Consider the following 22,002-nt stretch of genomic DNA (forward strand, 5'->3'; position numbering starts at 1 on the left):
AATTTATATATATATATAAATGGTATCAGGAAAAACACAAACAAATATTTTTCTGATACTGTGTCCTCAGGTGAGTCTGCAGTACCTGTGGGAGAAGGAGTACCAGGTGTTAGTCTTCTATCACCACCCCATGGCCCTGGAGGTGCCCTTTCTGTGGCCCGGGCAGATGATGCCCGCCCCCTGGGCCAATACCACTGACCCGGAGAAGCTGGTGCAGTTCCTACAGTCCTCTGTCACTGAACGCAGGTGAGTGATAAATTGAAGAAAAAGACAAAAAGACTATTTCTTAATTTTACCTGAAAACCCCAACCATAAAATTGGGACTGTCTCCTGCAGGAGGAAGGGGACCTTCTTTGTTTCTCAGGTGGTTCTCACACCAAAGGCCAGCACAGTGATGAAGGGTGTAGCTAGTGGACTCCGCGAGACAATCACAGAAAGGTGAGTACAAATCGAATTAGTGTAGTGAAAAATAATATAACGCACGTAATTTGTTTATTAAATTAGTTTGTTGACTGAACGGTTGTTGTTGGTGCTCAACTATACAATACCTGCCAACAGTTTAGTTTTTTTTCACGTTGGATCAAAATTGTATGGAAAAAAAAAATCACAAGACATTAAGGTGATATTGTGAATCAGAAAAGAGAATCTGGATTTTTATTTTTTGGGCTGTAATTTATTTCAAAATTTATGAACCGCTCAAATGCATCTTGAAAGTCTAATGTGAATGAACTGATTAAAGATTAAGAAATTTAGGATTCATTTCTTCCCGTTTGGGGCTCAGATAACACTCAGATACTTTGTTTGTGTCGGATCATTAGTTTTCCTCAATTAATTAATAACTTAAAAGTAAAAGTAAAAAAGACATATGTGCTGAGGATTTGCTCCTTCAGAATAATAATATTGACCTAGAGAAACTGATAGAAACTATTTTTTGTGGTAGACATTGGGCATCACCTGCTTGAGAGACGACCCAGTTCGATTTTATCCATCCATCCATTATTTGCACCGCTTACCCTCAGTAGCGTCGCAGGGGTGCTTGAGCCCATCCCAGCTATCTTTGGACAGTGGGCAGCAGACACCCTGAACTAGTTGCCAGCCAGAGACCGACAACTCACTCACTCGTTCACACCTAGGGACAATTTGGACCGGCCAATTAACCTGACATGCATGTTATTTTAGAATGTGGGAGAAAACCGGAGAAAACCCAAGCAGGCACGGGATGAACATGCAAACCCGGGGAGGTTACCGTAGCTGGACTTGAACCCTTAAACCTCAGCACGGTGGGGCTGCGCGCTAAACCACCCAGCCGCCGTGCAACCCCAGTTCAATTCTAAACTAAGTAAATTAAGAATTAAAGCAATTTTTCTCTACACGTGACACGAACCCTAGCTAAAGACACTCCCAGAAGCCCAAAGTACAGCTGTGTACATTTTCGCGATAATTGGTTTAGTTATTTCACAGCCTATAAGTCACATCAAACACATTTGTAATTATAAAGAGGTTTAGATTGGATTAGAGGATTATCCTGGAGTGCCACATCTGATGTCGTTAGAAACAATGTTCACTATGTAGTTGTAAATGACAATAAAGACAATTCTAATTCTAATGTGTCTATTTCTGTTTGTTCTTGTTCTTGACTATGACAGCAAGTTCCTCATTTAATCTATTGTCAAAATAATATTTGCAGAGCTTTGCCTGGAATGATGCAGTGGATCCGGTCGCAGAGACCTGGTGAAAGCGGCATTAACATCATCACGGCCGACTTTGTCGAGCTTGGCGAGTTTATCAGCGCCGTCATCACCCTCAACTACCACATGGATGATGAAGACGACGACGACGCCACCTGAGGAGCCCCCAACAGGGCCGCCAGTGAGTACGTTCACTGTCCAACACACACCCTCCCTCTATCTCTGACTTCCCAGGGATGAAGGTCTTGGTCTACTCTCTGCCTATTTTCTCCTTGGCGTTTGTTTCAGTGGAGTCCTGCAACTCCTTTCACTTTATTTAGGGCTACAGCGAAATGCAGGACAACACGAAGACCAACTTGAAAGAAGACATGTTGCTATGCTAGGTTTGATGGGCGATTAAAACGATGTCAGCATGCTAATTTGGTGGCCAAAATGTCTTTCCTTTCAGTGAGATGTCCAGTGTTTGTACGGGTGCTTGAAATTCTTTAAAAATGCTTGAACGTTCATTTGTATTTTTAAGGATTGAGAAGTTGAGTTTTGGGTGTAGTGCTTTTAAATGTTTGAATTTGTTTCCATGTTTCTCAAGGAGTCTGCTTGAAAATGATGCTGACACTGCGCTCCGGTGGCTTTGCTTTGCTATTGCGTTTCTTCTTCCCTCGTGTTTAACTGCAGCCGGTATCAGTTTGTATGGAATTATCCTATGAAGCATAAAGAAGGAGTGCTACACTTAAACAGGCCACTATGAAATGTGTATTGGTGCAAGGAATATGCATCAATTATGGACAGTGGTAGATTATAATGGAAGAACTGAAAATGTCAGCTTTATATTACTGTTATTTTTACTCAACACAGATATGGGGAGAGATTTGTTCTCCAGAAAAATCGTATGTCTTAAAATGCACACACAATATTAGAAATAATATATGCAAATCGCCAATCTATTTGCTGCTCTGCAAAATACAAGATTCACACCTGATTTTCTCTTGTCGGGGTACTGGAGGAATCGAAAAATGGGCTTTGAAAGTTATAAAAAAGTGCTAGAATTTGGCCATGAAAAAAAGTGTCTAAACCCTGGATGTCTCCGGAGCTGTAAAAATGACCACTTTCATGCTATAATTCTGCAGCATTTATCCTAGTCATTATAGCCAATTTCACTCTTTCTGTGATTCCTTTTACAAAGGTCAAACATGACAAGTGTGAAAGTGTCAAACGGAAGCAATCAAAAGATTTTCATGCATTCAATTCACTTTGTGAAAAATACATTTAATATTTTTCATGCATTTTCTAAAGCATTTTTGTCATTTTTTTATACATATATCATTTATTTCTAATGCATTAATTAGTTGTTTATTGAGAGTTGAGATTAAAAATGGGAATTTATCCCGCCAATTGAACTAACTAGTATTTTTGTCATATGCACCCAACAAGGCACCATTGGAAATGGGCAAAAAATAAAATGACCAGACTGTTTATCTTTTATCATTTCATTTAGTTGGGGTTTTTACTTATGACAATAATGACAATTACACAAATGCATTTTGAACCCATGCTTTCCAATTAAATGAATGTATATAGCAAAATTTGAGTAATTAACCAAACACAAGATTACAACTGATATAACTGGTATGGTATTTTCTATACATTTCAAATTCTTCGGATTATTTCTTATGTTATATACTTGCATTCCTTTCAACACATTCTTATTATTTGACAATAATGTAAAAACAAATTTTAAATGCTTTTCTTTGAATATATATTTCATATATTGAAAAATAAAGACAATAATTAAAGCTGTCTAAATATTATACTGTAGATTGCTAATTATTTATTTTTGATTATTTAACTAACTATTTTTTACTATTTTAAGCTTTTCTTGTACCTCTAAAATCTGACATAAAATCGCAGAATTTCACCTGCGGTACACATTTAAAACCATCTCATGAAATCTCAAGTTCTGAAATCTGAAGGGAACACAGTGCATTTGTGGGGGAAACAAATAGGTTTTGACTGCTTTTGAAGGTGTCGCTGCAAAAGGTTGGCTGGCTTTGAATAAAATGCTGGTGGGTGCTAAGTCGTGATGTATAAAAATATTGCCCACAAGAGTCTGTCCAGTGTCTGTTTTTGCTTTCAATCCACTCCCTGTGCTACGTTCATGAGTCATAGTCATGCTTTTCTAGTCTTTTTGCAATTTTAGAGGTAAGGGTTATTTTAAGTCAGACTTTCTTAGTTTTTTTTTTTTTTTTGCTTCAACATGTTGATCGCAGTAGCACATTGGTGTATTTATTCAGTGCCTTTGAATGTTTCGAAAGCGCTGAATTTTCACAAAAATCTGACAATATTGTTCCATTATATGTTGTATTTTGTCATAGTTTTTGAACCGTGGTTCAAAAGAAAAAAATAAAAGAGGAGGGCTTCTTTAAACGAAAAATAAGAGCAAAAATAGTTTTTAAATTTAAAAAGAGCAAAATGATCTACCATTGGACCAACAGCATTTTAATTACAGATATGTTTAGTGTACTTCATTCTATCTCTCAATATATAAACCTCTCTCTCTCTCTCTCTTTCTCTCTAACTCGCATATATATAGGTCCTTCTAAAAAGAGCATATTGGTCATTATTTTCTATTATGTACTGATAAACATGAGACTTTCATTGGTTTTAGATTCATTGCACACAACTGAACTAAACCAAGCCTTTTATTGTTTTAATATTGATGATTTTGGCAAAAATAGAAAGGAGAAACAAACATCTCTATCTCAAATGATTAGCATATTTCAACCGACCAATAAAAAAAGTCTTTTAAATTCTTAAAAAAAAAAAAAAAAATCAACCTTCAAATTAATATGTGCACTTATGCATTCAATACTTGGTATGGAATCCTTTTTCAGAAATGACTGCTTCAATGCGGCGTGGCATGGTGGCAATCAGCCAGTGACAATCCTGAGGTGTTGTGGAGGCCCAGGATGCATTGATAGCGGCCTTAAGCTCATCCACATTGTTGGGTCGGGCGTCTCTCAACTTCTTCTTCACATTATTCTACAGATTTTCTACGGGGTTCAGGTCAGGAGAGTTGGCAGGCCAATTGAGCACAGTAACACCATGGTCAGTAAACCATTTACCAGTGGGTTTGGCACTGTGAGCAGGTACCAGGTCGTGCTGAAAAATAAAATATTCATCTCTATAAAGGCTTTCAGCAGATAGAAGCATGAAGTGCTCCAAAATCTCCTGGTAGCAAGCTGCATTAACACTGCACTTGATAAAACCCAGTGCACCAACACCAGCAGCTGACACGGCGCACCTCAGACCATCACTGACTGCTGGTACTTGACACCGGACTTCATGTATTCTGGCCTTTCCTTCTCTGCAGTCTTCCTCCAGACTCTTGATTTCCAAACCACATGCAAAATTTGCTTTTATCAGAAAAAAGTACTTTGCTCCACAGAGCAACAGTCCAGTGTTGCTTCGCTGTCACCCAAGTCAGCCGTTTCTGCCGCTATTCCTAGTTCAAAACTGGCTTGACTTCGGGAATTTGGTACCTGTAGCCCATTTCCTGAAAACACTTGTGCACTGTGGCTCTGTATGCTTCTACCCCAGACTCAGTCCACTGCTTCCTCAGGTCAACCAAGGTCTGAAATTGGCCGTTCTCCACAATTTTCCTCAGGATGCGGTCACCTCTTCTGGCAGTGCAGCATTTTCTCCCACACTTTTTCTTCCCACAGACCTCCCCCTGAGGTGCCTTGATACTGACCTCTGGGAACATCCTATTCATGCAGATAATTGTTTGTGTCTTACCCTCTTGCTTGAGGGTGTCAATGGGGGCATTCTGGACAGCAGTCAGGTCAGCAATCTTACCCATGATTGCAGTTTTGAGTAATCAACCAGGCTGGGAGTTTTTAACAGCCTCAGGAATCATTTGCTCGTGTGTAAAGTTAACTTATTGACTCAGATTTTAGGGCAGTAGCTTGTTTAGAGCGCCTTTCATTTATATTAAAACAATAAAAGACCTGAACTATTTCAATTAGTGTGTAACGAATCTAAAATATATGAAACTTTCCTACTTATCAGTACACTTAGGAAAATAATGAACTAGATCACAATATGGTAATTGTTTTAGAAGGACCTGTATGTATGTATGTGTATTTTTACCCCTTATTCACAACTCTGATTCCAACCCGCTGTGTCCATTATTTAGCGCTTCCTAGTAGTGAAAGGTTCCTGATTTAAATGATAATAAAAATATACATGAACTATCATACAAACATGCATTTTTTTAAATACTTCTCAAAATTATTATTCATTTTACATAACGTGAGCCAAACTGAAAGTGGGCTGACATCATTGTCCTCCACCCGGCTTCTATGGGTACCCAAACACCTAACAAAAATTAAAAGTAAAATGGTGCGTTTCACTACACTATGAAGCAACATCTAGTGGTCCAATAATACGCGCATTGCCCTTTAATGCGGAGTGGCAAGCACTTGTTTTTTCATCATATAACTGCAAACTCAAAAGGTTGTGCAACAACATGAAACAATTTTGTATAGGTCTATTTCATCATTTTGAGTTATTGCCTATTTCTACTGAACCACCATTCAAAAAAAATAGGGGATACTGTCCAAACCTTTTTTTTAAATAAGCAAATTGACTATGATTTACTACTTTGGTTTATTTGACCAAGATGTGCTTGTTATATACAATAAACCATGTGTCATTCAGTTACTGGGGTTGATTGTTTTAAAAAAAACTCACAAAATAGGTTTATTTTGTTTTAAACACAGAATAGAAGGTTGTATTTTTAGAACAACTCAAAAATATCATGTCATTTTTATTTCAAAACTGTGCATTTTGTTTATAACAACTTAAGAAATTGGATACTATTAAAACAGCCACACCAAATGGGTTCCTTTAAATTACGCTACATATTAAGATCATTTTGTTAAATAACAAAACAAAAACAAAAAAAAACATCCAAATAGTTCAAACTAATTGTTTCAAGAAGAAGTAGTAGTAGTCAATTTTTTCTGGGAGATAGCGGAGTATTACGTTTCTTTTCTCACAATATTTCCTTTATAATGTCACTTTGTTACTTGGATCAATTCGGGTTGAATGTTTTTGTAAACGTGAAGTGTTTTTAATGTTTTGCATTTTTGTGTGAAATGTTTCGGGTGTCTGTAAGAATTTGTGCATGCATACCAGCTACATATTTTTTTAGGCTTGCACAGCATCTGAAATTGAAAAGACGCATCGTGGACATAAAAAATAAAAACAGCAGCTTTTTTGTCCAGCGAATGTATCCCAAGAGGATTGTTGTCTCGGTGTTCTCTACCCAAACATTCTGTCTGTGAATTGAATGTCTCAAATGTTAACTGTTACGTGCGCTCACCATTGAAAGTCCTGTTTTTACCTTTTGGTGTCTTCAAATTGTGTGCTTTTCATGTTTTATATTGTGTTTGTTCATACTGTACTGTAACTGCGAGTGTATTTTGCCAAGAAATTGTAAGGCATCGACTGAATACAATACTGGGACTGTTTTAATGCAAAATTGGCAGAAAATGTCATTACGTTTAAGAGCATTTGTGTGCATCCATTTCATCATTTCTATTCCTACACTTGCATGGCATAAACATACTTTTTTCTTGTGACTGCGGTTGAACTTTGTAAACTACACAAATGGCGTGTGAGGCCATTATTGTCTTTTCTAGTCAAAGTTATTGTCATTGCTTTTCTGTTCTGGTGTAAAGAAAATGTAAAGAATACAAAATAATCAGATTTTTGTTGTCATAAAACTGAAACCTTCATTCCACATGTGGCAGTTGAATAAATTCCTGAAATACCAAAAAGGACCTTCTTTTTTTTTAGTATAGCTTGTTTTTTTGTTTTTTTAAATCCCCCAGTCATAAAATAAAACCAAGCAGCATTTGCACCTTCGGCACTTAAGCTTCCTATGTGCACAAGGTTTTGAAATGTTTGTATTCACATTTTCATATCAAGAGATGTACTGACATACAGTGAAGAAAATAAGTAATTGAACACCCTGCTATTTTGCTTTCCTGCACAAGAATTCTTTGTTGACAGTCCTGTCCAGTTTATTGTCCAGCTGCACACCCAGGTATTTGTAGGTCTGGGCAAACTCTACACATTCTACTTTGATAGTTACAGGTTCCGGGTGAGATCTAGTCCTCCTGAGGTCCACCACCATCCCCCTGGTCTTGGTGGTGTTCAGGTGCAGGTGGTTACCGTTGCTCCATTGGACAAAGTACTGAATCAATTTCCTGTACTCCTCCTCCTGCCCACTTTTGATACATCCCACGATAGCAATGTCATCAGCAAACCTCTGCATGGGCAGGACTCAGAGTTGTACTGAAAGTCCGACGTATACAGGGTGAATAGGAACGGAGAGAGCACGGTCCCCTGCGGCGATCTCGTGCTGCTGACCACAGTGTCCGATGCACAGCCCCTCTGTGTCACATACTGGGGTCTGCCTGTCAGCTAGTCAGTAATCCATGCTACAAGGTGTGAGCTTACTCCCATTTCTGTCAGTTTACCATCAAGTAGCAGAGGCTGTATGGTATTGAAGGCACTGGAGAAGTCCAAAAAAGAAATCCTCACAGCACCCCCCTGCCCTTGTCCAGGTGAGAGAGGGATCGGTGTAGCATGTACACTATAGCATCCTCCACTCCTACCTTCTCCTGGTAGGCAAACTGCAGAGGGTCGATGGCGTGGCGGACCTCAGGTGGTGTAGCAGCAACTGCTCCATGGTCTTCATCACATGTGATGTCAGGGCGACCGGCCTGAAATCGTTGATTTCCTCAGGTCGTGGTTTCTTTGGGACTGGGATGATGCAGGATGTTTTCCACAGCTGGGCGACCCCCCCTGTTCTAGGCTCAGGTTGAAGATGCGCTGTAGAGGGTCTCCCAGCTCCAACGCACAGGCCTTCAGCAGTCGGGGGGATACTCCATCTGGACCAGCTGCCTTGCTGGGTCGTAGCCTCCTGAGCTCTTCACACACCTGGGCTGCAGTGATCTTGAGAATTATGTAGTCAGTGCAACTGAAAAACCAGTGCTGAAGAGCACAGGAAAGAATACAAACTACGGACTGTGAGTGACCAAATCACGCCACTCCTTGGAAGAAGAAATCCTATCGGGGCCCCCAAAACCAACCTATTTTATCGAATACAATTAATAAATAATAATGCATTCAAACTTATTAATTCAAGAAAACAATATTGAATTATTAGTGCTCTTTTTTATTTTTCAATCAATGAAGAAAAAAAATAATCAGCATACAGAGCTTTTTAAAGCAGGACAAAGTAACTCCCTGCCCTGCTCAATTCTATGATCGCTGGTTTACTGACGTGGGAGTCATAAAACGGGATGATTATGAATATTCCGCACCAAGGACGAAGATTTGGGGTTGTCATTAACGAGAACCAAATTACGTACAACAAAACATAAGTCTCACGTGAAGAAGTGGAAAGGCACCAGCAATACATTGGTCCTAGACATCAGCGCTTTAGGCGAGAACAAAATCTATGCGTTTGTGTGCTGCTTTAGACAATCAATGTTTTTTTAAGTGATCACATAATATTGGTGGGGACAAAACGAGTGTTCAATATTGGTGCATGCCAAATCTTCCCCTTTCGGTGCGTTTTTGCGAATAAAATCCAAGCATCTTATTAGTGATTTGGATGTAATGACTTGAAGTGACAGCTTAATTTCTTTGGCTTCATGATGTCCGCTGCCAACAGTTTTAACACAGCAAGCAATGCAGTCTTTCCTCGTCTCCTCCTTCAAGGATGCAATGAACTGCATCAAAACTTCATTATCTTGGGAGGTCGGTACTGGACAGGATGGGACAGACAGGATGGATACTAAAACAGGATATCGAAACTGAACAGGTCAAACTACACTAGAAAGAAATTGGAAACCGATATTAAACAACGGGACAGACAGGATTGATATCAAAACAGGATATCAAAACAGGACAAACTAGACTGAAACGAAACTGGAAACCGATATAAAATAGGACAAAATAAACGGGAACAATACCGGACTGAAAATACCAACAGGGACAGGACCGAGTCAAAACCCACGGCTTGCGGGGCAGAGGATCCTTGACGGACTGACAAAGGAAGAGTGAGAGCACTGAGCTTAGATAGACGGAAAGCCAATTTGATTTCCAGTTATATTGTCAACATTTTCTCTTCTTTACAATACGAGAGCACCCTTTTACACACAGTGCTCTTTGTCATTTGCAGCAGGGAGAAGCGGCGGGCCGCTGACCTTTGCTGAGTTTGGCGAGCTAGCTCACTTTCACGGAGGGCGCAAAAAGTATTAGTGCTTTATTTTCCCATGAAGTGAAGTACATGGGTTTTGGGTAGTGTTGTGTTTTCCTGAACAGATGACAGTCGAAATGTGCACGTGCGACGGAAGTGTAGAAAACACAAGAACACGGTCTGCTCGTCTGTTGTCTGAGCCAAGCATTAGCCTGAGGAGAAGTGCAATTGTGGAGGCTCCAAAACGAGACTGGAGATATACTCTGAACCTTTAGCGCAGTGGCCCGCAACCTTTTCTGTACCTGTCTGGTTTAATGTCTCAAGCCCTAGCCCAAAAATAATATTATGATAACAATGAGCCCGAATCCACCGTATAATCACTGGACAACTATGGATCTCTGTTGGCATAGACATTCCATAATCTAACAATCTACAGTAAATGACCAGTGTTGGGCACTTGGATGTCACTTAACTTCTTGCGCCTCAACCCTGAAAAGACAAAAATGTTCTCAAAAACAGCTCTGAACATTCATAAATGTAATGTCACCAAGAGTGACTCAATCAAAAATCTAGGTGTCATATTTGAAGCCAATCTGTCGTTCCTAAGAATGTTAAGAATGTTATAGAACAGCTTTTTTCCATCTTCCCAACATTCCTAAAATTCGCCCTATGCTGTCCCAGTCCGATGCGGGGATTTTAATTTATGCGTTTGTTACCTCCTGTCTCGATTACTGTAATGCACTACTCTCCGGTCCCCCAAAGTCCAAAATCAAGAGCCTTCAGCTGGTACAAAATGCTGGAGCGAGGCTTTTAACTAAGACAAGAAAGTTTGATCACATTACCCCGATTTTAGCATACCTGCAGTGGCTCCCTATTGATGATGATTTTAAGGTTATGTTTGTAGTATACAAAATCATGCTTGCTACTTCATATCTTTCAGATTTAATTTCGTCCTGTGTTCCGGTCCGGAGCCTCCGCTCTGAAAATGCTGGTCTACTAGTGATCCCAAGAGCCAAGAAGAGTTCCGCAGGTTCGAGAGCGTTCTCCATCCGGGCCCCGGTGCTGTGGAATGCTCTTCCCCTTGAGATTCGATCTGCAACCACAGTGGAAATGTTTAGATTTAAGCTTAAAAAAACACTTATGTTCTATAGATTATGAATGAATATTTTATGTTGGCAATATCTACAGTATGTATTGTTTATTAATGCTACATCCATTGCATCCTGGTCATGTTTTTTAATTTTATATTTCATATTATATTTTAATAATTTTATATTTATTTTTGAATTGGATTGTTTTTTTTAATGCAACATCTTTTGCAGCCTGGTCATCCTGGGAAGGGGGATTACCTCATTTGTGGTCCCTTCTCAAGGTTTCTTCATTTTCATCATGCTGAGGTTTTTGAGTTTTTCCTTGCCCTAATGTAGGTTTTAGATCAGGGGACGGTGTAATAATACTCTGTGGTTTGCAATAATTTGTGGTCTGTGCAGCGCTTTGAGACTCTTTGATTAAAGACTATACAAATAACTGACTAGACTTGATTTGACACTTTAAAAAAGTCATTCATAAATCATAAGCCACCACCACTATAGTTACGGTATCTAAGTCAAGTCAAGTCATGTTGATTTGTATAGCCTTTAATCACAAGGAGTCTTCAAGGGCTGCACAGACCACAGACTATTGCAAAGTACAGACTATTATTACACCATTCCCTGATCTAAAGCGTACATGAAGGCAAGGGAAAAACTAAAAAAACCTCCATGTATCAAAAGTGGAGAATACGGTGGCCAAAACAACAACAGCGAGCAAACCTTAAGCTGATTATCCTGATAGCGTAGCCGTATCATTTCTTCCAAATTATGCAAACTTTCCTTAAAATTCAGTTGAAAAGGGTCTTAATTTTTATATGCAGGGTCATAGTACCAAGGTGTCCAAAGACGCTAACCTTGTATGGGTGAATCAGATTTGTGAAAGATAATGGTATATAGAGCATATACAATGAGTGATCCAGTATATAATAGTAATGAAACAAGTGGTGTAATAATGTAATTAATTCAATAAAAATTAATTAATTCTGTTGGCTTGCGTTTTAGATAATTTTAAATAATTTCAAACTATTTTAAGTATAACTTTACATTTTAAAATACTGTATAAGATTTCAAATGAAAAACGTTCCTGCCAAGTATTTGTAGGGCAGTTAGTAAAAAGCGTCGCTAGAGGGTGCGATTTAACACTTTATTATGTTAGGGTTTATTTTTTTGTGTGTGAGTATTCTCTTACTTTATCTACGTCTGCTCGTGGCGCCATTTTCGTATCATAGCTGCTTACTGCTTTGATAAGATGAGGACGCATTCTTTTTTTTTCTTATTTAAAATACTTTTAACCATGCATTGTATGGGATTTATGTTGGTAATTTAGAACTGCTAAGTCATGATCCCATGTTATGTTGAAAACGTTTTATAAGTTTAGAACATTAGGCGTTTTATTTCGTTGATTAGTGAACCTAAGGCTGTACTTTTTGTTCTGTTTGTCAAAAATGTAAAACCTGCTTGTTTTGGTTCGATAAAGAATTGAAAGTGAGTATTTCAGCCACTTTTCTACGTAGTGGTTTCTTTATTTTGGTAAAATAAGAAAAAAATTGAAACAAGAAAAAATGTCCGAAGACAGAAACACATGTTTAAAATATCCTAAAATAACAAAATGAGCAAATCTACCTGCCCTAGTTCTACTATCGGATATACTTTGCTTTTTTAGAACTATATTACTTATTCTAAAAAAAATACTAAAAAAAATAAAAAGTATTGCACTTTGCAGGTTAATTTGTTTATTTAAATATTCCTTTGCTGTTTTTTTTAAAAAGAATCTTCTTAAAATAGTAGTTTGCATATAGTTTTGATCATGTTAAGGATTCCAAAAATATCAAATAAGAAAAATAATGCCTTAATGTGAAAAATAATAACTAAGGAATGACATGTTTGTCTTTATTATCTTCCTATGAAAAGTATTGCTTATTTATTGTAAAGCAGAATTGTTTGTCTATGTTCAATTTTTTTTTTCAAAAGATATTCCCTACAACAATACTACATAAATATTTTGATACATCAATACAACTTGGGTGATTTAAAACGATTATAGTTGTGTCACGACAAGCACACAGGGTAGACCCAATCGCGTAACGTTTTCTCACAATTTTATTGAAAGAAAGAGGAAGGGCAGCGCCTGCGATCCGATGCTCGTTGGACGCGGGAAGCAAGTCGATCTTGCACTCGGATTGTGATCCGAATACGGAAGTGGATCTTCTGTAGCGAGCGATGGCGGTGTCAGGGACGTAAAAACAGGTCGTAGCCGGGACAAGGAGAGCAAAAGCGTGGTCGGGGTTTGGAAACGAGTCGTAAGCCAGGACAGGAAAGTAGACGTAGTCGGGATAAAAAAATGGGGTCGTAAGCCGGAACGGGAGAGCAGACGTGGTCGGGATCAAAACAGGTAGTAGCCGGAGACAAACGGGACAGGCTGGAGTCAGGGTGGAAAAAGGCTTGCCTTGTATAAACAAAGGTTTGCAGACGGACTGACAACAGAGGATTGACAGGACTGGGTTTAAATAGGGACAGGGAGCAAATCAGAACCCTCAGCGGTTGGCGCCAAATGAGCGGGCACAGATGATTCATATCGGTAATTGTGACAACTTGTGTTAGTTGCAGTTCTGAATAGCTACTGCTGCTACTAATAATGAAGATAATCATAAATATGATGACATTGGGCTAAATTGGCTGTGTCAGGTGCACCCCAAGAAATGTCACCTGTGTGTCTCAGACAATATTGTTTCTTGCACCAATGTGCTCATTTTGGTGGAATCAAACTGTGTACACTTCTGTTTCTACTTTCTAAGTGCATGCATTGGATGGCTAATCCGTTCAGTGCACCTCCAAATTGGCTCTCCAACAAGATGCTTGCTGACAAAATCTGTCATTGACATTTACGGTGAAAGTGTGCATTTGTGCTAGATTGGTCTTAATTGGCTCAATTATGTCTGCTATTAGTTGGAAAATCAATTATTTTTCGCCCTACATTTCTGTAATAATAGCAAAATACACATTCCTTTGCTTAGCATGATCCCATTTGGTAAGTGTGACATGCAAAATCCCTCCTGTCGCACCGATTGTGTGCATTTACGGAAAGGTGTAACCTACCGTGATGTGGCCTATGACTCAGTGGCACTCGCCCTAAGGCGAGAGCATGTCATGCCGCCGAAATATGGAGGCCCAAGAATGCCATAATTCAATTGATAAAATAAACATTCCATTTTTAAAACACCTTAAAATAAGATTCAATTAAATGAAAAGCCTTTAGCAAAAAAAATGTAATTAAAATGTGTGTCACGACCAGAACAGAATCAGGACCCAAATGCGTAGCGTTAACCCCAAGTTTATTGATAGAAAGAGGAAGGGCAGCGCCCGCGATCCGGTGCTCGCTGAACGCGGGAAGCAAGCCATTCACACAATCGGATCATGATCTGAATACGGAAGTGGATCTTCCGGAGCGGGAGATGGCGGTGTCAAGGACGGAAAAAACAGGTCGATAGCCTCGACAGGAGAGCAAAATTGTGGTCGGGATCAAAAACGGGTCGTAAGCCGGGACGGGAGAGCAAACGTGGTCGGGGTCAAAAACAGATGGTAGCCGGAGACATACGGCAAGATCAGGCACGGACGGATGGCAAAACAGGTGCAAAAAGCGGGACGGGTGGGAGTCGGAGTCAAAATGCTTGCCTTGTAGAAACAGAAGTTCGCTGACGGACTGACAACAGGCGAGTAAAAGGACTGGGCTTAAAAAGGGATAGGGAACCAATCAGGTATCCCACATTATCTGGCGCCAAATGAGCGGGCACAGGTGATCCAAATCAGTCATCATGCCAGAAAATGGCTTTTTAAAATGAAAAGCCTTTAGCAAAAAATTGTAAATAAAATGTGATCATAATTACATCATATATATTAGCAATGGTTCGATTTAAAAAAAATAATAAAAAACATTTTTCAACAGTGTACTTTTTTATTTAAAAACAGGCTTTTGCCTAATAATCTTTGTATTGCCCAAAATCACCATCAAATGTTAACAGATTTTTTCCTAAACAACACAGATGAAAAAACAGTAACTGGTTTAACTAAAACCCACTTAACATTTTTAAGTTTACGTATTTTGATAAGGATAGTCAAAAAGTAATCGAAACAAAACAATTTAAATCAGGCGTTTGCCCAATGATGAGTGGCCTATAGTTGTCTTGCACACTAAGAAATCTATTCTATCTATTTATCTACCTTGGTCATATCCCTCAAGAGGGGTAACCGACAGCAAGACAAACACATACAATAACAAAGAAAATAAAAGGGGGGAAAAAAATTGCAAAAAAATACACACAAAAATTTTTGGTCATGCTTTCGTCCTTCCAGATGAAATGGGACACCAGAAAGCGGCCATGTCACTCGGGTCAGGGTGACACAACACACTCTTTTGTCCAACAGCAGGGCCCGACAGCTTTCACTGGTTTACCCCTGCCGCATCATATGGGTGCCCAGCCCATCCTTAAGAACGCGTCCACAATCCCACTATCCTATATCCACTTTTTCCTATCACCAACAAGAGCTCTAGCTTCCATTATATTTAGACCTCTTTCCTGCATTGCACTCATAACACCATCCATCCACGTCGATCGCGGCCTTCCTCTTGGTCTCCTTCCATTGACTTCTGCTCTGTAGATCCTCTTCAACATTCGCTTCTTATCCATCCTCTCCTTGCTCAGTTCCACGACTACTCCAGTTCTGTCTCTCACAATTTCATTTCTCAATCTATCCAATCGTGTCACTCTTAACATACTCTTCAAACACTTCATCTCAAAAACATTCCATTTCCTTCTTAAATCTGCGTTCAGGCTCCAAGTAAGAAATACACACCTCAAAAAATGTGTCTGGACGATAAGCATTGTACAATGTGCACCAAGACTCTCAATCAAGAATTGTGAATTAGCATAAATTTGGGAAGATACAAAACCCTCTCTAAAAGTCGGAATGAATCAATTGACAGAGAAGTCGTCTACAAATGGAGAATGTGGCACTGTGGGCCAACCACCAACAATAAGCCTGATTTTAGCACAAAATACTGAGAGAGGTAAAATGGAAACCTAAAGTGTCTGCCAAAGACTTACAGGAATCAATGGCACTGTCCAATATCTCTGTGCATGCATTAATATTTGTAAAACAATTGCCAAAAATGACGTTCATGAGAGAATTCCACGAAGGAACCCACTGCTTTCTAAACAAATATCAAATGTAAAAATTCATAACTTATTCTTCCCCTTTTTTCATTGTTTGAATGCTACCCTCATTACATACAAAAACTTACAAATGTGTGTGGTTTTAGATAAAGCAGTCACTGTTTTTTTTATCTGCGTGATTTTGACAAAGCTGAGATCAAATTATAGGGTGATATGTGCAGAAGTGAGAAATTCCTAAAGTTTCACCACTGTGTGTCTATTTTCCCCGTGAGTCATAAATTCAAAGCAGGATGTAATGTAAACAGTTAAAATTTGGTCACCAGGATCTTGACGGATAGATTCCATGAGAAATGTAAATCCAGAGGGGAACATGATGCGGCGATTAACTCTTCAGACTTCAAGACGCCGCAAATACAGTTTTCCTGCTCCAAATTCCCTTTGGCATATAGATGGAAATCATAAACTGATTCGGTCAGTTTTTTTCATTGTTTTTTTGACTGCACCAGTCTTTACATATATTAGGAAGAATACAACTGCATTCTATATGTTGAACTTTTACTGGTATTTTTAACAACCTATTGTTTTATTTTATTCTTAACAGTATGAAGCATAAAGTATGAATTACATTTATTTTGCACACGTTCCATTCATCAATGCTTTCTTGAAATATACACTTTATATCAACATTATGTGCATGTTTCACTCAAGCCCAACCATTCACCATCCATTTATTAATTGAGCTTTAAAAGTTTCATACCTTTAAAAGCATAAAACTAAGAGATTATTCTTGTCATGATTTGCCCATTGCCCTCACCTGTGCCAGCTCATTAGGCTCCAGCTGCTGCTCGTTTCCTGATTGGTTCCACTCCTATAAACTCAACACTCTCATTCACTCCTTATAAGTCCTTCTGCGAACCTCAGCGCATTCAAGGCAAGCAGTTTTGACTCTGACTCCCGTTTTGATCCCGACCTGTTTCCTGTATCAATCCGCAAGCGCCGTTCTCCTGTACCGGCTACCTGTATCCTGATTCTGTTTCCTGTATCGATCCCTGATCCAAGCTCCGTTCTCTTGTCCTGTCTACCCGTATCATGATTCTGTTTCAGGTATCGATCACCGATCCCTGACTTCCCGCTCGTCCCGGCTACCCGACTTGTTCAGATCTCTGACCACGATTAGTTCGTGTGGGCTTCTCGCTCCTCCTGCCCAGTGAGCATCAGATCGATGTCTTTTTCCTCTCGCTCTGACTTCGCCGATCCCTTAATAAAGCATTGTGTTAAGCGTTACGCATTTGGGTCCCCTGCTTGTACCGGTCATGACATTTCTCCCTTTAATAATGTTTTGTTCTCTCTCAACTAGATGAAGATTTGTTGTCCATGGAGGAATTTGTTTTTTCCAGGTTGCTTGTGTACCTCAATCTAGCTACAAATATCAAAGCAATTTCCATTTCCGCTTATCCTCAGTAGGGTTGCAGGGGTGCTGGAGCCCATCCCAACTGACTTCAGACAGTGGGCGGGTGACACCTTGAAATGGTTGCCAACCAGTTGCACGGTATCAAAGCCACAACTGTGTTTAAATGGATTTGTGTCACACCATTACGCATTAGGTAAGTAGTCATTTTAAATAATCAACATTACTCTTTATTTTTCTTTTCAACAGCAGAATTTTATTGTTTGGGCTGTTACTAGTCATCATAACTCTATTTGCTTGAACCTCTGGTCAGACAAACGTGGTTAAAATGTAATCGTAGCACGATTTATGGTCCAAACGTCGTGGGGGGACGGGAACTCTCATATTAAGGGCAGAAGTGTGCACAACCCAACGTATGGAAACTCATCTGGATTCACCCAAAAAGTGCATTAAAACCAAGTTATAAACTAAGAAACGTTTTGTGTACATCTGCTGGATTGAACGCCTTTGGATAGATGTTTATAAAATGTTGTGGATCTTTTCTACACAATTTTTTACTAAGCTAGAGAATGAAAGACTATTCAATCCGGATAAAGAAATGTACCTGTTTTCACTTCACAGACGCTTTATGCACCACATTCAAGCTCATCTCCAGGTCTTTGAAGATTCTTGGAATATGCTCGGACTTAGAACATTAACACCCCTTAAACTCAAGTCTTTGTACAAAAAGGATGGACCTAACTTTTCACAAATTTTTTGTATCGATTCAGTGGTCTATTCTTGTAGTCAGATGTTACATTTGTTTCTTCCACTGAATAATCCAGTTCTAGAGCCCCTCTCCCCCCAAAAAAACCTTTATAGCTCAATAAACAGGAAAAAAAAGTTGTAAAACACTTCATTATTTTTCAGGCTCATTAAGTTTGTATTGTGGACTGGGCTGGACTGGACCTCAGTCTCCGCCCAAGTGAGACTTCGATTGCTGAGGTCCAACTTCCCGGTTCCTTGAGTGAACAAGAACCCTCAGAATTACCAGACATTATGGTTCCATTTGATAAGGGGCTGCGAGATTATGCATAAACATGTCATTAACTCAAAATAAGGTTTCATAACTTTTAAACTTCATAGTCCGTAAGCAACAAACTTAACATAGAACATGTTTGTTGATGTACACATTTACATGGTAATAAATATGTTGGGAAAAATATATTGCGTTCGACTGCTGAGCTTGGTTATCTTCTTTGGTTAATTAGTTATGCTAGTCCATACCTGCCTACAGGTTCACCCACAATGCATCAATCTAACAACCCAAAGGTTAAGGGCTTGATCCCAGGCTGCTACTTTGACCATGTTGAATTATCCTTCAGGCATGACCTATTTTTTCCCCTTCTGAATGTTGTTTCCCAAAAAAACAAATGTATTTTCACCAATATATTGTAATTGAATAGATACAGTGTTTTGTTGTTCACTAGTGATTTAGCCACATCTTGGATTCGGACAATTTGATTGTTTGTAAAGTTGTGTGGTTTCTGGACAACATTCAAACTTTTGTATTCATTTATTGTGTTTCTCTTTAGTTAACATCAACCTGTAATGTACTTTACAACAATAAATTAAAACACAATTGTAACTAAAAGCAGACGACTTGAGGGGGGCTATCATGCCCTCACAAAATACCTCGTACTTATCAAAGTGCACAAGAAGACACAGGACGTTAAAACAAGACTTTGTAAGTCCTTTGTTAACTATTACTTGTACTTCAGTACAGTTCCTCAGAAAGCACTTCCCAACCAGTCCAGAATTTCAAGAGTGCTTTAATCTCTTCAAAAGATGCTGGCAGAAAAACACATTTTTAAGTGGAATTATGCAAAATATCCCATATTAAAGTACTTAGTCTTAGTTCACACTGCTGGCGCGAGGCCCTAAACATTATTTTCCCCCCTATTCCCAGGCTTGCCCAGGGCATGTTCTTATTATCTTACTGCCACCAATTGTGTGAATGTATTCACTAAAACTACTTACTACTGTCCAAAAAATTGCATTACAAATAAAATATATTATATTTTTAATTGAAACCCCAGATTGAGCATTGGGTGCTTCAGTGCCAATTCAGCCTACATTAGTTAAGTGCCAAACCATTATAAGATTTACCATTTTCAATGAAAGATCGTATGCACCCAGTTAGTCTGCAGTGGTCCTCAACACAGCATTCTCTTCATCATCACCCTCATATGGAGCTAACCACACAATAATCTCTCTAATATAATTCATGATACAGTACATTCTCAATATATTTTGTATTGATAAGGTTTGTTTTAAGTATAAAAGGTATTCTATTTCATAAAATCACAACTAAGTCTTTTTCAAGCATTCACAAGAGAATTTAGGTGACAGCACAACATAAAAAAAATACGAAAACTCAGATGTGCAAACGAAGTTACACTTAACCTCACAAGTGGGAGTTGTCTATGATTCCATGGGTAAGAACAGGAGAATAACATCACGTCTCTCTGAGTATCTGCCACAACATGGTTTCCTTGAGCTCTTTCCTCAGCGGTTTTACTTCGGATCTTGTCCGTGTTATCACCTGATATGATTGCACAGAAACACAGTATTAAATTCCAAAGAGTAAACATATTCTCATTACTGTATTTAAGATTTTACTTTAAAATTAACATTTCCCAAGCATATAGTAAGCCTATATTTAATGCTCATAACATAAAAAAATATTCTAGCAATAGTGTTGATCTTTTTTGTCATTTAAGCCAATTAAATAGATATATTACGTGATTTTGTTGTTGTATTTTGGTTGTTAATAAGCAATATTTAGCATGCGTAAATTTGGTCCTTCAAACATCACTGTACAACATGCGGGTGTATCTTTCTGATATCGCAACAAAACAAATATAACGTTTATCTCACTGCATGAAATATGATATGCTCTTGCAGCCACTGTCGTTTTTTTGTTTTTTTTTGAGAGACCTGGCAGGTCCCATGGCCGAGCCAATTCAAAAAAGCTTTTTGTTGTACTCCGTTAATTCAGCATCACTGTTGCGCTATCTAGTACAGGGGGAAAAAACTTAAATTATGTGCCACAAGCACTAGGACCATTCCACAAAACAGGTTGTAATTTAGTTTATGTTTAGGAAAAAAAATATCCAATTAAAAATGGATTTTAAACCAGTTTAATAGTTATCGGCATACCAAAATCTGGGCAATCCTCAATCTGAAGAGTAGCAGTTTCAGATGAGCCCCCGAAAAGAACAGCCATATATAGCAGGACTCATTCCTGACAGACATGGTCCACCATGGATGAATGAATGCCTCATCATTCTTCCTAAATTCACAACAACAAAACCACTTAGATTTTTTTACAATGTTAATTACCACACTTGCAAAATGACAAGCATTGAAACTTCTCACATTTCAACAGTATATCAATGCTCCTGGATAACTTACCTGCCACTAGGAACATGTCACTCTTGAGCAAAGTCTAAGAAGTCGATGGAGTCAAGTTGTCTGTTTCACCATCAAAGAGTTTTGTACCATCTGTGTCCACTTTAAAAGACTATTTACATGTTATTTGGAGGGTGGGGGGGGGGGGGGGTTAAGTTATAAGTCATCAATAATATGTATTGAGTTTTGACTCAATATATATACAATTTAAAAATATTTTTAAAATATTGCCTTCTACTCCACTTCACAATGTTTTCCTATTACAGTTACATACCAAAATTAAGGTGAAAGCCATTCTGTTCAAGAGGAATTGTCTTGGATAAAAATAATCTCCTCACCCCCTCTTCAACAGCGACATCGCCTGGAGGGAATTGGGAGGACTTTAATTTTCCTTAAAAATATATTTTTAGATAGTGTGTCTATGTGTGTATATATTTATATTTATGTAATACAGTGAGAGATCAAAAATGTGTCTGGGGATTTATACACACAATACAACATGTGAACTAAAACAGTTGAGGGAAGGAAGTTTGTGTACAATAGTAGCCTTATTGTAATTCATGTTTATTTTATGTAATTGTTCACTGATCGCTGTAACAATAATCTGGCTCCCCGTAACTTTTGATAGAAATGATGGAAACACTTTAAAATCACCGTGGTGACATATTGAGATCACAGAATGGTACCCTAGAAGTCACAAGTCTATTGCATAAATTGGGACAATTTTAGCAGGGGGAGAGATTTTGGCAAGACGTGTCAAAACCTGTCTCCCACCTAACTTCTGATAGAAAAGTCTGAAACACTTTGGTGACATATCATGCAATAAGGCTACTATTGTACACCAAATAAACTCTACTTGAAACAAACTAGTTGTGATCTTGGATATTATTGCTACATTGGGTTTGCCTCAAATGTT

The 22,002-nt window shown here is 38.6% G+C and overlaps 1 protein-coding gene across 10 annotated transcripts in view; it reads left to right on the top strand.

The window, feature by feature from the left end:
• Positions 1 to 18,837, top strand: part of plcxd3 (phosphatidylinositol-specific phospholipase C, X domain containing 3) — a 43,888-nt gene extending 25,051 nt beyond the window's left edge. Inside the window, exons 4-8 of one of the 10 annotated variants that reach the window (XR_015850514.1) lie at positions 71 to 246; positions 337 to 438; positions 1,688 to 1,869; positions 17,687 to 17,829; positions 18,255 to 18,837. Coding sequence is in view for 2 of the 10 variants with exons in the window: in XM_088336338.1 (XP_088192464.1) it covers positions 71 to 246; positions 337 to 438; positions 1,688 to 1,847 (438 nt within the window). In the remaining 8 variants the exon portion in view is untranslated. Of the gene's footprint in view, positions 1 to 70; positions 247 to 336; positions 439 to 1,687; positions 1,874 to 1,976; positions 5,228 to 16,374; positions 17,433 to 17,686; positions 17,830 to 18,254 lie in introns of those variants that run through there. The other 9 variants (XM_088336338.1, XM_088336339.1, XR_015850516.1 and 6 more) reach the window with 9 other exon arrangements.
• The last annotated feature ends 3,165 nt before the right edge of the window (positions 18,838 to 22,002 follow it).

The sequence above is a fragment of the Urocampus carinirostris genome, chromosome 5 (genome assembly GCF_059441175.1).
Source record: "Urocampus carinirostris isolate Australia breed hairy pipefish chromosome 5, RoL_Ucar_1.0, whole genome shotgun sequence".
Classification (NCBI taxonomy): domain Eukaryota; kingdom Metazoa; phylum Chordata; class Actinopteri; order Syngnathiformes; family Syngnathidae; genus Urocampus; species Urocampus carinirostris.